Genomic DNA, 14,891 nt, shown 5'->3' with positions numbered 1-14,891 from the left:
ATATAATATATACATGTAAATATAAGAAGTATGAAATCTATATAGTAATTTCCGAAGATTTTTTGATCCTCACACTTCGAGATTTTAGTAGAATAACGTTCTCCACAGATTTCATGAGCACCTTTCGGAAGCGATTTCGGTAGTGATCCTCTGGTTGCCAAACCAGCGATTGTTTTGAGTGTAGATGGCAAGTTTTACACAGAAACACATAACTTTTTAGATCAAAAAGTGCTGGTTACTGTATTTAAGTTGAATCAATACGGTAAAGTTACACATGTGCTCACAAGCCTTCACACACAACAGACGAACTTATTCCGCGCACGAGGTCTTCTTCACCTGGACAATGAATGACTCATGATAAATTCGACTCAGTTAAGTAGCTTCCACAAGATTGTTCCCGGGATTCTTCTGCTATCGTTGGCAGCCAGACAACCTATCACTCAGTGGATGTGCGATGGAAAAATAGGTCCCATTTAGACGGGGAGGATGTGTAAAGCACCACGTGTTTCTGACTAGGAATAAACACGTCATGGCAGTTGGCCTCGCGCGAACAACTAGCGCTGAACTTTTGTCTTAGGTGTCAACCTATAAATATCCACAATTAGGTCGCACAACGGTTAAGGTTACTGGATTGTCCGCAAAGTGATGAGACACATTTGTCACTTTCAATTTCGTTTACTTATTTTTTACAGAAGCAAGTTAATTCGACAATTTATTCTCAACATTTACCACTCGCGCATATCGTTTAAGGAGGAAACGGATACCCTTCGCTCAAAAATTAAAGGACAGCTATTCAAGCTAAGATTTGAGTTCATCAAAGTTCTAGTATCATTCTCCTCTTATGAAGTTTTTCAGAGCTCGGAAATATGTAATACGGAAGTATGAAGAAAATGCTGATCAGAGGGGGCTCTATCAGTCGTATAAGGTGGGAGGGATAGAGTCTCCCAGCCATGCGAGTTGTCGTAGCCATGTGAGCACCTTGTCGTGAAGGGTGGCAACTTGAGTCCTTCGCCGCTGATTTTCCTGGATAGAGTCGAGCAGCTTGTGGAGCTGACGCATGAAGATGACGGCCTTGACCCTTGATCTTTTCCTGACAGCAGCTCGTAGTAGAACTCTGCCAAGACGATCGGCAAAGGCGATCCTGAACTTTCAGGATCGTATCTTTCGAGGCGAAGCGAGTGAACCAGCGGGATACAGTGGAATGGCTATTGGTGACCGGATCCAGTGCAGTGGCGTTGTTGGCCACCTCGCATGTGATGAGAGCTTCCAAGTGCTCGTACAAGATGATCTTTCGAATTCCCGTCTTTCGAATTCTCCTCCTTTTTGATCACAGTTTTTTTCTACGCAGAACACGATCTCCCTTTTAAACATTGGTCATGGAAAGTTCCGGCATATTCTCCCAGAATAGTTCAACTCAAAGCTCGCGTATTTTACAGAAAACTGGTGATTTTTGGCAATGTCTCATTACTTTCATTATTTTATTACAACCCAATATATTGTCTTCATACTAGTACATAATACAATAGCACTGGATTTGCGCTGCCATTTCAGTGAAGACAGTTTCTCTCGTTATTTATTTATTCATTCATTCACCTGGTACACCACAAGGTATGCGATTTGCTCTGATAGCTTGAACAGAACTGTGTGTAGAAGGATAAACTCCTATAAAGAAAATTTTGAAATTGTCGATATCTGAAATTTAGTTCGTGTTTAACGTCTATCTACAATTTTTATGTTTTCCTTTTCCAGAGTGTTTCAAACTCTATGTAGAAAAATGATCTCGTAGCGAACGTATTTCAAATAAACGATTTCATAGCCGGACAAACAGGAAAGGTTTGGTTCTCATAATTTGAGTTGCACCTGACTATAAATGAAAATAGTGTGAATACTCCTGCATGTTATCTAGCATGTATCTGAGTTGAAAAAATCGTATACATTAAAAATGCTAAGGTCACTACTACGTAATAATTATGTACAGTGCAACTGCCGATTAACCCTCTGATTTAACAGGCAGCATGAAGCAAACTACCGTCACTTATGAGTCTTGGCAAGGAAATGTGTGATGAAGCATTTGAAATGGAGAAAATTTTCAGTGACTTCGAAGAAGTTCAGTTTTCCGGGATGGTCCCGTAGAAGTTTCGCGGATTATTCTTTGAGATAAAATTTTACAATATTGCGCAGGAAATGGACAACATTTTTACACCAAACTGAGCACAGAATTAGAGGCTCATTTTTCTCAATGATACCACAGTTAATTGTGTGGCAGGGCTTTTTCTCGGGAAGATTCTATTCTTAGGATTTCAAAGAGAACATTTCTCTAGTCTCCTGCATGCTCAAAGCGTTATTTTCTATTATAATTGTCCCATTTTTTCGTTTCTATTCCCGTCGATCAGAAATCGCTGTTCCTTCGTTCCAATCCGTTAGTTCGCTTACGCAATCATCGCCGCCCTTGGAAATCCCTTAACGGCCTCAAAGAAGAGGACGTTCTCGTGATTGAATACAAATTCTATATTTTCCTCGAATAATAATATATAGAGACGTAAAACGAAATTCCTTCGAGAACTGTTGTACTCACGTGGTTATTCATTTACGCGCATACGGAATTCCACGTAAACAGTGATGTTTTCGGGTGCATATGGACTTAAAATCCGCTAAAAGATGAGTTCATATTTTACGATTCATGTCTGTTTCTAAGAACTTTATGCTAAACACCATAAATACTACGCTAGAAAAATACAGAATCCAGAACGGATTATTAATTCTTGAATAGAACTAGATAGAAATTCCTGTAGGAATTGAAACGAGGAAAAAATTAAAAACTGGTTAGCAGCATAGAAAGGTAGCAAAAATTTGTAAAACATGAAAGTAAGAAAAAGAACTTTTTTATAGTTTTTTTCGTGTGGTTTAAGAGTTAAGTTTTGTTCATAACTTTATCGGAAATTACAAAATTAGAACCGATGCCAAAATTTTGAGATTAGAATATTATTGCGAGAAATGATCCCGAGAAGTCCCAGAGCCTGGAATAGCTCGGACTGTCTTGTTGTATGATGTCCGGTTGTGTCTGGTTGTATGATGATTGGGCTCTCAACTGCTCAAAACAATAAGAAAGTAGATATAAAATAGGTTTTTACAAAATGTAAAAAATCTATCCCTTTATTTCCTTTTTGTTTTTGAATATGAAGTAAAATGTCGGTTGCAGGGAAAATACTCCGTACTTTCTTCTAAGAAGTATATGAACTTTCTCCTTGGAGAGAAATAAAAACTGCGGAATAAGAATAGAAATAGAAATAAAAAAGTAGGAAATAGGAAAATAGAAAAGTAGAGAATGTTCAAAAAGTAGGATCATTTCAACAATGTTGTCTGTTCATGAAAAGATTTGTCTAAGAATTAGAGGAGAGAGTAACGCAGTCAGTAGGAGAATCCGCTGCGACTGCACAATCCATCGATGGTTCGAAACCGCCTTCGTGCTAAGCTAAGACGCCATGTGCAGCGCTTTTTTTAACGCTTGACACGCTTACGTAAACTTCACACGATGATTTAAATTAAAATCGAAATTTAAAAAAAGTGCAATAAAGGGACAAAAAATAAATTCGATTTTGAATTGAAGTGAACATGATGGCGAGTCCTGAGCGGATTGATTAACGCGGTGCACTTTATCCTTTATCCATTATTTAGAAAAGAAACATGCTATTTCGCATAGAACTAAAATTTATCGGATTTGTTGAGAGGAAACGTTGTTTTCCATAGGCTTATGATTCGTCACGGAACTCTGGTGTTTGTTCATTTTCCAGAACTTGCTCGAGTAATCGAGTAAGTAAGTAATAATTCTCCGTCTAAAATTGCAATAAAAATTACGCGTTGATCCTTTCGTTTCACTTCAACACGACGTATCAGTTCAAGTGCAGCGTTTCCTCGACAGCTGAACTAATACTCGCGGATAATCCCGCTAGATTAAGGTCTCTCAAACATTTATTACTGTTTGCTCGGTATTTTAAGCTTCTCATTAATTTTCGTGAGCCTTTTAGAGGATGCTACACATTTTTTAAGAAGGCTATATAGCTTATACGGATTATGTAGCTCGTACGTATGCTAATGCGTACACTCGAACGCTGCCTTGCGTACCTGCTGCTATTTTCTCACCTTGTGAAGGACCTAGAACATTCTTTGGTTCCCTAATCCTCTCTAAAAGCATTAGCTAATCTGCACCACTTACCCCCTTTAGCATAATTAGCGTGTTCGCCCTCTAGGTGGGTTTCGCGAGAGGATAGTGCATTTTATTCAGTCAAGAAACGAAAAAGGTGCAGTTGAATCTGAATAAGCTTGAGGATAAATGGGATAGGATTTTTGTGTGTTTGTTCTAGCAAGAAAAATATTTAGCTCGGGTAGTTTCATAGCCTGTGGAATAAAGTTTTACAGTTTTTAGTTTTTAGTCTCTACACTTGAGATTCTAAGAAACGTCTTAAACATCTGCACTTGTATTTCTTAAGGAATTTTCCTAATTTGTTTATCCATAGAATGTAAAGCAATTTTAAGAAGAATACGCTTAGATGTGTTCAGCTCTTTCCACAGTAATCTGAGGACGCACTTCGTCGTAAGTGATTCCCACTTCTAATAATATTTCTTACTGAGACGGATAGAGTCACTGACGTATCAATCCGCCAGGAATGCGCCGACACGTTTCACTGCAAAACCCTCGCATAGCCTATGCTATGACTCGCGGGGATCAGCCGATGTGTCAAGTCAGCGTTTTTTTTTACCTCCCAGACGAGTCTAGTACCAATTCATCGACTCCGTATGAATGAACGGCTCGGTTGGCACTAAGGGCAGTTTCGAAACATCGACCTTGTGGCCACAGCGGACCTCGTACCGAGTGCGCCCCACCCGCCAATTTTTTAAAAATAACTATTCTATTTCACAAATTTGACGTCTCTTTATCTGGTGAGAACTCAAGGTTAAGAATTGGAGTTTCCAAGGGTAGGCTCATACTGAGAATGTAGAGGAAAACGAGACCAGGAGTAACGCGCTACATTTCTGGATTTGTGCTAAATTGTAGTTGTTATGTCAAAAACAACTCATCATTGTGAGCCCTCATGGACTCCTGATCTTTGTTCTCGGAAAGTTTTAGCGGAAGTGGGAGGGAATTTCGCGGTCACAATAACTTACTTGTGAATGAACCAACCCAAGTCTGTGATGCATCCGGATGGTCATGCTAACTTCCGTATACTTAATTTTTCTTCTCGACTTTCTTTTTATAGTTTTTTCCTCAATTTTCTTTTTACTGGTTACTTCCCTTACATCTGCCTCCCCACCCTGCATGTGTGTGTTTTAAACTTTTAATTTCTTCGCCTGTGCTGCATGGATATGTGGTCGTGTTTTCCCTTCTCTTATTTTTTTCATTTTTTAAATTATTTTTGCTTTTTTGACCACATTCCTATGCTTAATCAGTTAGAGCTACTACAGATATTTTCTATTCCCATACGATTGTTCCGTTCTTCTTCCTTTTTACTTTACCTCCTCGCCTTTCTTTTGTGCTTCTTTTCACTTCTTCTCTTTTGTGAATTCTGTTATTTATTCATTTATTCACTACACTCCACGGCTTGCCAAAATAAACCAAAAATGAAAAGAGGATACATAAACAGAAATAAGAAAGGCAGGAAGGCCAGGCGTTGCATTCGTGTTCAACTGACGTATTCATATTCGGATTTTTTCCCTTTTTACCGATAACTCATCTAGGTAATAGTTTTTTTTCCTTCATTCGCATTCATAACTTCAATTCATTTTTTCATTCTACCATGCACACTTTTTTCTTCACTTCTATTCCGTGAAACTATTTCTTTTGCGACAGGACAAGAATAGAACATCTATTCTCTCAAAGTTCAAGTGCTCAGCGCTTTTTCCAGGATTTCACTCTTCCGCTGTTCGCTTCACAGCCAGCTGTTCTCATGCAACAAACCATATGTCCTCGTCTCGTATCGCATCATTTTTCGTTCACGTTCGCATTCGCACGTAGCTGATCCTGAAAACAAACTTTCTCAACCTGAAAATAAGCACGCAATTTTATGGCTGTCACACATCTTCAGTAATTCGTTTTCTCCGCTCACATGTCAATCGTGTCACCGTTATTTGTTTGTCCAACATCGTAAATAGGTTTTTTTTTCTTTTAAAAGAAATCTAGCTGCGGTTGTACAATTTGGATTTGGACATTGAGGATTAGTTATCTATACGTAACGTTATATTCCAGTAACTCTATATTTTCTCACGGTATATTTTTCCCTTTTTTGGGTTCCTTCTTTTTCTACTGTGAAATCTGAACAATGGTGTTCCATTATCTGAGAACTTTCCCATGAGTGCAGCTTAAATGTTCTTACTGACTGATTCTCTTTGTGAATCAAAGTAGTAGAATTTGCCAATCTAGCGGCTTACGATTATTCGAAAACCTTAAGCTGCTTCGTAAGGCACTATTTTCTAACATGTTTTGATATGACTTTTCTTACTAATTTTAGGTAATAAATATTGACCTTACCATGGTGGAAAGTTTTTCTGTTCTTTTCTCTGTTTGTGCGAAAAATGAGTACGCTTATGAAGGGAAGAATGGCGAAAAGTGAACCAATCAGGAAATGCAAAATAATATTAAAAATGAAAATTCCAAAAATGTGAAGCGTTACATACTAGTCATTCAAAATACGGCAAATGATCAGCAAATGTTTGACGGCAAATCTTTTTTTCGTTGTTATTTTATACTGTTTGGAGTAACTTATAGACCTATTTGCATTTAAAAAAAAAGACCACATATGAAAAAAACCCACATAGACTTTTACACAATCCCACCAATTCACAAAAATCACACTAAAAATGATCTATAGATAGTCGTTAAAGCTTAAGTGTTCTCAAACGAATCAAACTAAATCATAGAGTCTTTTCCATGGAACGAACAGAAAACGAACAAACCTCAATTCTTCTCGTCTCGCAGCCGTTCTGCCTCATTTTTCTGGCTTTTGTTAGAAAAGTTTTGATATATTGTGACGCGCTTAGTCTGTGTGAGTGTGTGTGTATGTATGTGTGTGTCACGAAAATACTCCATAATGATGTAAAACTCTGCGCTAGTGAGGCGTCGAACCATCGCCATGCACCTGATAGGCGAGCACTCTACCTTTTCACCATTGCCCGAAGGTTTATAGTATGTATGTTGACCTTGATAAGGCAAGTTAGTTCCCGTCATATCGAGGGTAGATAAACTTTTATGTGAATGTATGCTTCCACATTTGCAAACTAACATTCTATATAATAACAAGCTTATTCTGTCTTGCGTGTGCGCCTGTGTATGTGTGTCTCACTCAGGAAATTCCGAAAAGAGAGGCAGACGGATACCCAGGCGTCCCTTTGGTGCGCAGGAGCCTCAACGAGGTAAAATTGGGTGAGACGGGTCCTACGCCGTCGAATTCGTGCCCCGGAGCCAGACAGTTGTAAAATGGCGTGAGACGGGTCCCACGGGGTCGGAATGGTGCTCCGACGTCGGAAAGCTATAGAGTGGGGAGTGACGGGGGGTTCCACTGCGCCGCATTGGTGCGCGGGAGCCCCAATGCGGTAGAATGAGTTTCTACGGCTCCTTCGCATGTCTATTTCCCAGCATGTCATCTATGATGCTGCTAACATCCTTCAAAAGAGGGGACACACGTGCGAGCGGCTGATCAAATACAATAGTAGCCAACAGTTTACGCGATCTGACGTAGGACGTTATTTTTATCCCTACGATAGTGATATTCACGTCATTTCATGCTAGCACATCAATTCTTTGCTAGTAGTTGAAAACGGAGGAAACTCATACTTTGAATAATGTTTTCAAATTGTAGAGGTTTGAAAGAAACATAGATGTAAAATCAAGTTTGATTGTTCTCCAAATATAGAACTGGCGCGTTTAGGGAAAACCGTAAAATCTTTCATATATGCTTGAATTTTCGGGTAAAAAAATGGAAGAAAGCGTCGATACAAATAAGCAATTCTACAAATAAATATTACAAATAATGTCGCTACTGTTATTTCCTATCTTTTGCATATTTCTGTCATTTTGTTTCTCTGAGTACTACCGTAGCAGTAGGATTTGATTCAGTAGGGGCAGTCGCTCTTGTTTTGTACCATATCTGTACATTTCTCAAAATTGGGGAACTCGGAAGTCAACATTTGCCAAAGTAATTTAAGAATGTGCTAGAAGATTGTACGATGAGCGAGGTGAGAAAAAAATAATAAAATAATAAAAATATCTCATCTCTCTAGAAGACTTTATATTAACGCGAACGATGAAGATTGGTGGTTTTGTCAATGCCAGTGATCATGAATTTTCCGCCATCGGATTTTTTTTTAGATAGAAAAGAAAATTGTTATGTATTCGGCTAGTCACTCGATTTACTGAACGTGGGATCACAGCAAAAATAGGTACGAACGAACATTACAGTACTTTTTGCTGTTGAATTGCACTAATCTTAAGATTTTCCCGCCATAAACTCTCTGAAGTGATCTCTTGTTCGTCTATTTAAAACACTTCTTTCCTCTTTTTTCTATTTGCCATAAATTTTTTTATCACTATTATTTCGTTGCTCTTTTATTTACTTTTTTTTTGTTTTCAAACACATGAATGAGACAAAAACATTCACTTTTTGTATTTTTTATGGTGGATTAAATTTAGACCACAAAGGTGCAAACGAGCGATCAATACATGTTAACCATTTTGAAGGAAGAAATTCTGCTGAAAACTTTATCAGGGAAATTTTCGAATCATAACTTTTTCACATTTCAACAGACACAAAATAAAAAATAAGCATATAGAATTGGTAGGTGAGCGGAAATCACAGAAAAGAACGCTAACGGGCTCAATTCCATACTTTACTTTTGTTGGTGTGCATATTTTAATTAGTTGAAGTTATTATTACAACTTATATTTTGTTTTCGTTATTCCGTTATATCATCGCGTTAATTTTCAAAATTTTGCTTATCAATTTTTAAACAGCTTAAAAGAGTAAATGTAAAAAGTTCAACTTAAAAAAAAGAAGATTCAGACATCTTAATCACAGCATGATGTTTGGAATTGGAACAAAAAACAATTCGCTCGAGCTATTTAAAGTATTACGGCACCATTATAGGATTATACGAGAGATAATGGATTACAGATTTATGTCCACATTCGTTCTAAACTTCCCATAACTCTTAATGCATAAAAATTCTGTTTCTGCACATTAACACCAAGTAGTGAGGACCTAGTTGAAGCGATTATAGTGTAAGTTGGCCTCGTAAGATTATAACGGTACTAACGTGAGGTACACAGACAGTCACAGAATCCCTAGATTCACTTGTACTTACTTTACCGTTTCGCTTACCTACGGAATTTTTACCTTGGATGAGTTTCACTCTATTTTCATTTTTCATTTTTATTCGAAATTTTTCGTCTAGGATTTTTTTTTGAAGAAATAAGCATTGGAGAAGGCACGTTAGAGGTGCTTTTGAAATTCTAGGCTTTCTGAGACAAAAGCAATGATCGATGAGTAGACCGCTGTGAGAGGATCTAAACAATTTGAACCCCTCAGACTTCTTGGGCCACATGATTTAAGGAAATTTTACTCACATTGGTGTTTACCAGCGAGAGATAGATAGCTCAACTCTATGACGTAATTTGTAATAGCACGTGGGCCGACCGTGTTGTAACCGACGACAGCGCTTACGTCATTTTTTTCGTCGCAAAATAAACTCAGACGAGTTTGCGCGAGTTTTCTGTAGGAAGCAGAGGAGTACAAACTTCCTCTCGTGAGATTTTGGACATATGATCCTATGCTCGCGGTATTTAAAGTCTATTGCACTTCCTCGTCTCAGATATCGTCTTTCCTTCATACTTCTCCAGTTCTTTGAACCATTCACGTTATCCTCCAGTCCTTTCAGTTCAGCTGAATTCTGCGAATTCTTACAGTAGTTTCTGGATATATATTTTCAATTATCTTTGTTGGTGCTAATCCACCGTATACTGTGATACTTGTTTTGAAATCGTTCTCGAGGAAATCCCGAAGAAATTAGGGCGCGCTCCTCTACTATGGTTGCGAGAAATGGTCCCAGCAGAAATATGCTGAGTGAATGCTTTGGGTATCTGTCTTGTTCTTACCATACCAAATAGTGCATCATTAGATTCCAAGCGATTCATCGTTTTTCAGGGGTTGATTGAAGCTTTAAGTAAGGAAGTAACATACCAATTCTCTGTCATATCAAGAAGAAATAAAGCTCTAGCGATGTGTTTGACGAATTCTACTGTTTTCTATTCTTCTTGATCACCCGAATCAATCCTAACAACTATCTTTCTTGTTTGAAGAATCCAGAACGACGCACTGTCACACGTGGGAGCAGCTTGTTCTTCATCATACGTTGTTGTTTACGTAGTATTGATATCAGGGATGCTAAACTCGTGACAAATGGCTAGTGGATACAGTAACCAATGTTATATCTACGTATCACATATCGTTGGTTCCTTCTCTGCTATTACATAATGCAGTTGCTTGAAATTTCTGGAAAGAGAGAAGTCACAAGAAACTAACATCATTAATAGCAACGTTTCAAAGGAATGCATGTTTCCGAATAGGTATTTTTTTGGACGGAAACGCTTTTAAACAACATAGAATTTTTTCCTTTGGTACGCTTTCGGTGGAAGGAATCAGTACGGTCCAAGTCCATATTGTTGTAGTCGAAATGTCACGCGCTAAGTATTCGATGTTGTTCTACAGAACTACAGGATATCGTTGTAGGACACTGGTGAAGAAGAAAGAAGAAAGAGAAAGAAAAGTGACCCCTAGAAAAAGTGACCTGAACGCCTGTTTGGTGCACTGAAACGTGCCAATGGGGCAAAAGCCGCTATTCTCATTGGTTTTTTTTTTCTATTTGAATGTTACACGATTACATTTCAAAGACAAATGTCGTGCACGATCTCTTATGACCTACCACTTGTTCCCGCTTCCTTCCTACGACCTCCTGTTTAAGAGAGTCCCAACGCACGCTGGACATTGGCCATAGATCTCCTTAACTTGATGACCAACTAAATTCGACGCATCCGCCTAGAAGATCACATCAGGAGAATCGTGCTGGGATCTCTCTCGAATCACAGAGTTCCTATGCCAGAATATATCCTTGGAAGCAGAAAATGGCGTTCTTTTTTCGCAGCCACCGCAGTCTGTTATTTTAGGGATTACTGACGAATTCCACGTTGGAATTTAAGCCATGCTTTGAGTGATGGACGGAATCGCGTTAAAAACTTCGGACTCATTCTTAGCTCATCTCAAAGCGATTATATACGTATTAGTTGACATCGGAATCTGATTCATCTTCGTTTGCGCAATAGGCGGACTCCATCTATGCAGAATCATAACGAATTGACATTGTTCCTATGAAATATTTACTTCAAGCTATGATATACTGTAAATATATTTACTTTTATCTACTCTTTTATTCTTTGCATATAAATCAGTCACCATTAGTGGAATCTTGAGGCCGAGTTCACGAGGCTAATACTCACCTTTTAAATTCCGATGATCCAAGGAGTTAAAGTATTAGTTTCAAGAATCTTCACAGGATTGATGAAAAATGTGTAATTGCATTGCAAATGTTATTATGTATTATTTATTACAAATTGCATTGCAATTTGCGAATACTGTAGGCTCGCATGATAATTACGCTCGCACCGTGGTATCCTGCATGGATGAATTGCAAGATTTACACAGCCGAAATGTTGCGGAAGTTTAAGGCCCTTGGAAGAACTAGAACAGAGAACGCTTTCCTGTATGAGTGTGTCGTGGACAAATTTCCCAGAGAAGAGATCGATAGTCATTTAAAATGCTAATTGTTTTGAATAGTTTGAAAGCCGACTGAACATAAATCCAGAATTCAAAAAATATCTGTCTGCACTAAATCCACCTTCCATAAATAAATGCTTATTTGCGTAAGCAGCGTTGGAGCAAAGATTGTAGAGGATGGGTTTATTCCGGCGATTATCCCGGGCAATTTCAGGAAGGTTTTCGTTCCGTTCATACATGAAGTTTGGATTGGTTTGCTATTTCTGAACTATAAAGAACCTATTGCATGCAGTCTATTTCAGAAGTATAAATCTTTGAATAAATAATAGTGTTAGCCATCTTCTAATTTTTCACGTCTGCAGTATAATTATTGAAATGAACCCCTTTGGATTTCAACTCTAAGGCTTCTTCGAGTTATTCAGTAAAAATCATCTTCAAACTGGGATTACTATGATTGATTAGGACGATCGCTTTCAAAATGGACGACTAGAAGATCTAGCGTCCGTCATATCTTTCCTCAGCGGTGAGGGAATCTCGGATAACTTTAAGAAACACTTGCGATGAACTTTTCAAAGCTATTTTTCTTAATTGCAGGAGGAAATAAACTTGCATACTTTTTGTATCAACGGCAGATTTAGCCACGAATTCACCACAAAAGAAGCACTTTTTACTTCACCATTGTTAGTTTCTGGAAGCACCGCAACACTTCTAGTTATAAAACTTTTCATCCTTTATTTCATAGCTTTCATTCTTCTTTTTTTTTCCAGAACGAATGCCCTTCTTTCCATTATTGGTGACTGTTATTTCTTTTTGTGAATGAACTTTCTAGCAACGCATTAAGAAAAGTGTACTAATAACTTAAAATGAGAGCTATTTCTTGCTTATTGTGTCTGGATGGGCCCTTAAAGGTCGTTCACGCTTTTCAATTTCTTTTCTCGTCTTCGTAAGACGTAGTACAGTCTTCGATCGAAAAATGAACTTATTTCCACTTTGTGCTACTTTCATAATGAACATTGCTTTCTTGCCAGGACCATCGTTTTTTGTTGTCTCAACATGGCTGTTTATTCGCATTTTCTATATTCTAGAGTAGAATATTAGAATTTTTCCACATCTTTATACTTCTTCGCCTGCATCGAGTAGGGTTCCATACTTAATTTTCTTCGAATCTCGTATCCATCGATTTCTTATTAGCATATTTTATGTACTTTGTTTTTATGACAACCACTTTTCCGCATAGGATTCATCCAGCATTCTCCTGAGTTCTCATATGTAATTTCTTTTTCTGTTCTTCTGAAGAAATCTGCAACTGTGTTGGATTTCAGGTCGATGTCATCGTTATCGTTTCTTTTCGTACTCCTACTAGTGTATACTATATCAGCTGACGCTGTCAACGAAATCCAAGGAACCAATGAAGACGAGAACGCAATAGATATCAACGAGGAAAAACGTAAGGGATTCTGAATTCGTGATGGAAATCCATATAATGACAGAGAATTCCTTTAAAAAGATAAATCCCGGGAAAAAAACAGTTACTTTCAATGTCACGACCTAAAAAGTGGACGCACGAGCAGTTTCGGCGATCATTTTCGGGGGAAACATCCTGCATAGTCCCGTGCGGAAATCTTTGGATGTAGAACTAGACGGTTTTTGGTTCATTCTGTTCATATGTAGATCCACAATCAAAATCAGAATATCTATTGGGAAGTTAGATATATTCAAAGGTTGGGATGAATAATGGGAATATGAATGTTTTCAAGTTCAACTTTCCGGAATAATCGACGTAGTTCAATTTTAATACTAGGAATTAATATTCCTAAAACTACGTTTTACCAGCTACAATTCTAGCAGCTGGCTTTTTTTGTGAGATCCCTATTCTAATTCCGATTAACGTCCTGATTCGTTTCTTTTGCTATTCACAAGTTAATTCTGTAATATTTCTGTGAACTATTATACTTCCAGGGAAAACAATATGAAAGGGAATCAACATCGTTGAATTGCCATATTCTTGGAAGTATTTGCATCTAAACATTAATATTTCATTTCCTTAGATAAAATTTCAAAAATTTTTGAATTAATTTCTTCTTTGTTTCCCAGCTAGAAGACGTACCCATCTTTTAAAATTTCAAAAATTTTTGAATTAATTTCTTCTTTGTTTCCCAGCTAGAAGACGTACCCATCTTTTCAGGAGTGCATTCTAGAAATCCCTACTCATGGATGAGTCAAGAGAAACGTGCACGAAATCCCTACTCCTGGATGGTCAGTGAAGGGAAAAGATCACGAAATCCATACAGTTGGATGGCTATGGAAAAGGTACTGTTGTTATTTTCCGTAACCATTGTTGTTTGTTGTGGGGTATTTTTTTTTTGAAATTAAGGAAAAATACTATCTGAACTATCGACTCCTTTCAGGACAAACGTGCGCTTCATTTTTCCGATGACGTGTATCGTCAACCAAGAAATCCATATTCATGGCTGTACACAATGTTCGACAAACGTGCACGTAATCCATACAGTTGGATGAACGTATGAATGAATGAATAAATGAGCGTTTCTCATACATCTCTTCTTCTTTTCATGTGCTCTCATAACATTGTCCAGTTAAGATCTCATTCTTTTTTTTTTTGTTTTCGATTTTTCGGAAGATCTCATGAGAGTGCTGGAAAATCTCTAACATTTTCACTCTATTAGCGATTTGCTAGTACAATATGTATGAGACGAATTTCAAGCGATGATCTCTATGCTCTGCAAATGTGCAGAGCACTTTTTTCTAGAAGAAGGGAACACATGGTCTCTGATGCGTCAATAAATGTTTCATTGTTGTTTTGTTGTGAATTTTTAGAAAACTAAAGCTTGAAAGGGAGTTTTTCTAATGAATAGTAGTGAGAAAGGATACTTCTTTCTTGCTCCAGGTACTATTCTTAGAAGACTTTTGGTGGTAGTAATTTATTCGAGTGATTAAAAGGAGATTCTTCGGCTAAACATTAATCAGCGTGATAGATGTCCATGATTTACCATGAACGGGGGCGAAGGTATTTAGATTATTTAGAAGAAAAAAATAAAATTTAAAAGGAAAGAC

General features: G+C 37.7%; 2 protein-coding genes across 2 annotated transcripts; both read left to right on the top strand.

Moving 5' to 3' along the window:
* Positions 1-1,057: 1,057 nt before the first annotated feature.
* On the top strand, positions 1,058-1,327 carry RB195_013778 (uncharacterized protein; the record flags this gene model as incomplete). Its single annotated transcript, XM_064203764.1, has 1 exon — positions 1,058-1,327. One exon carries the CDS (start codon positions 1,058-1,060, stop codon positions 1,325-1,327), a length of 270 nt encoding a protein of 89 aa, XP_064059645.1.
* An 11,815-nt stretch (positions 1,328-13,142) lies between these two features.
* Positions 13,143-14,344, top strand: RB195_013777 (uncharacterized protein; the record flags this gene model as incomplete). The annotated part of the gene is made up of 3 exons (XM_064203763.1): positions 13,143-13,263; positions 14,002-14,126; positions 14,225-14,344. The coding sequence occupies 3 exons, from the start codon at positions 13,143-13,145 to the stop codon at positions 14,342-14,344; spliced, it is 366 nt and encodes a 121-aa protein (XP_064059644.1).
* Between the last annotated feature and the right edge of the window lie 547 nt (positions 14,345-14,891).

Source organism: Necator americanus, chromosome V (genome assembly GCF_031761385.1).
Source record: "Necator americanus strain Aroian chromosome V, whole genome shotgun sequence".
Classification (NCBI taxonomy): Eukaryota; Metazoa; Nematoda; class Chromadorea; order Rhabditida; family Ancylostomatidae; genus Necator; species Necator americanus.
Note: the sequence above shows the minus strand (reverse complement) of the source record. Positions and strands in the feature narration are given on the sequence as shown.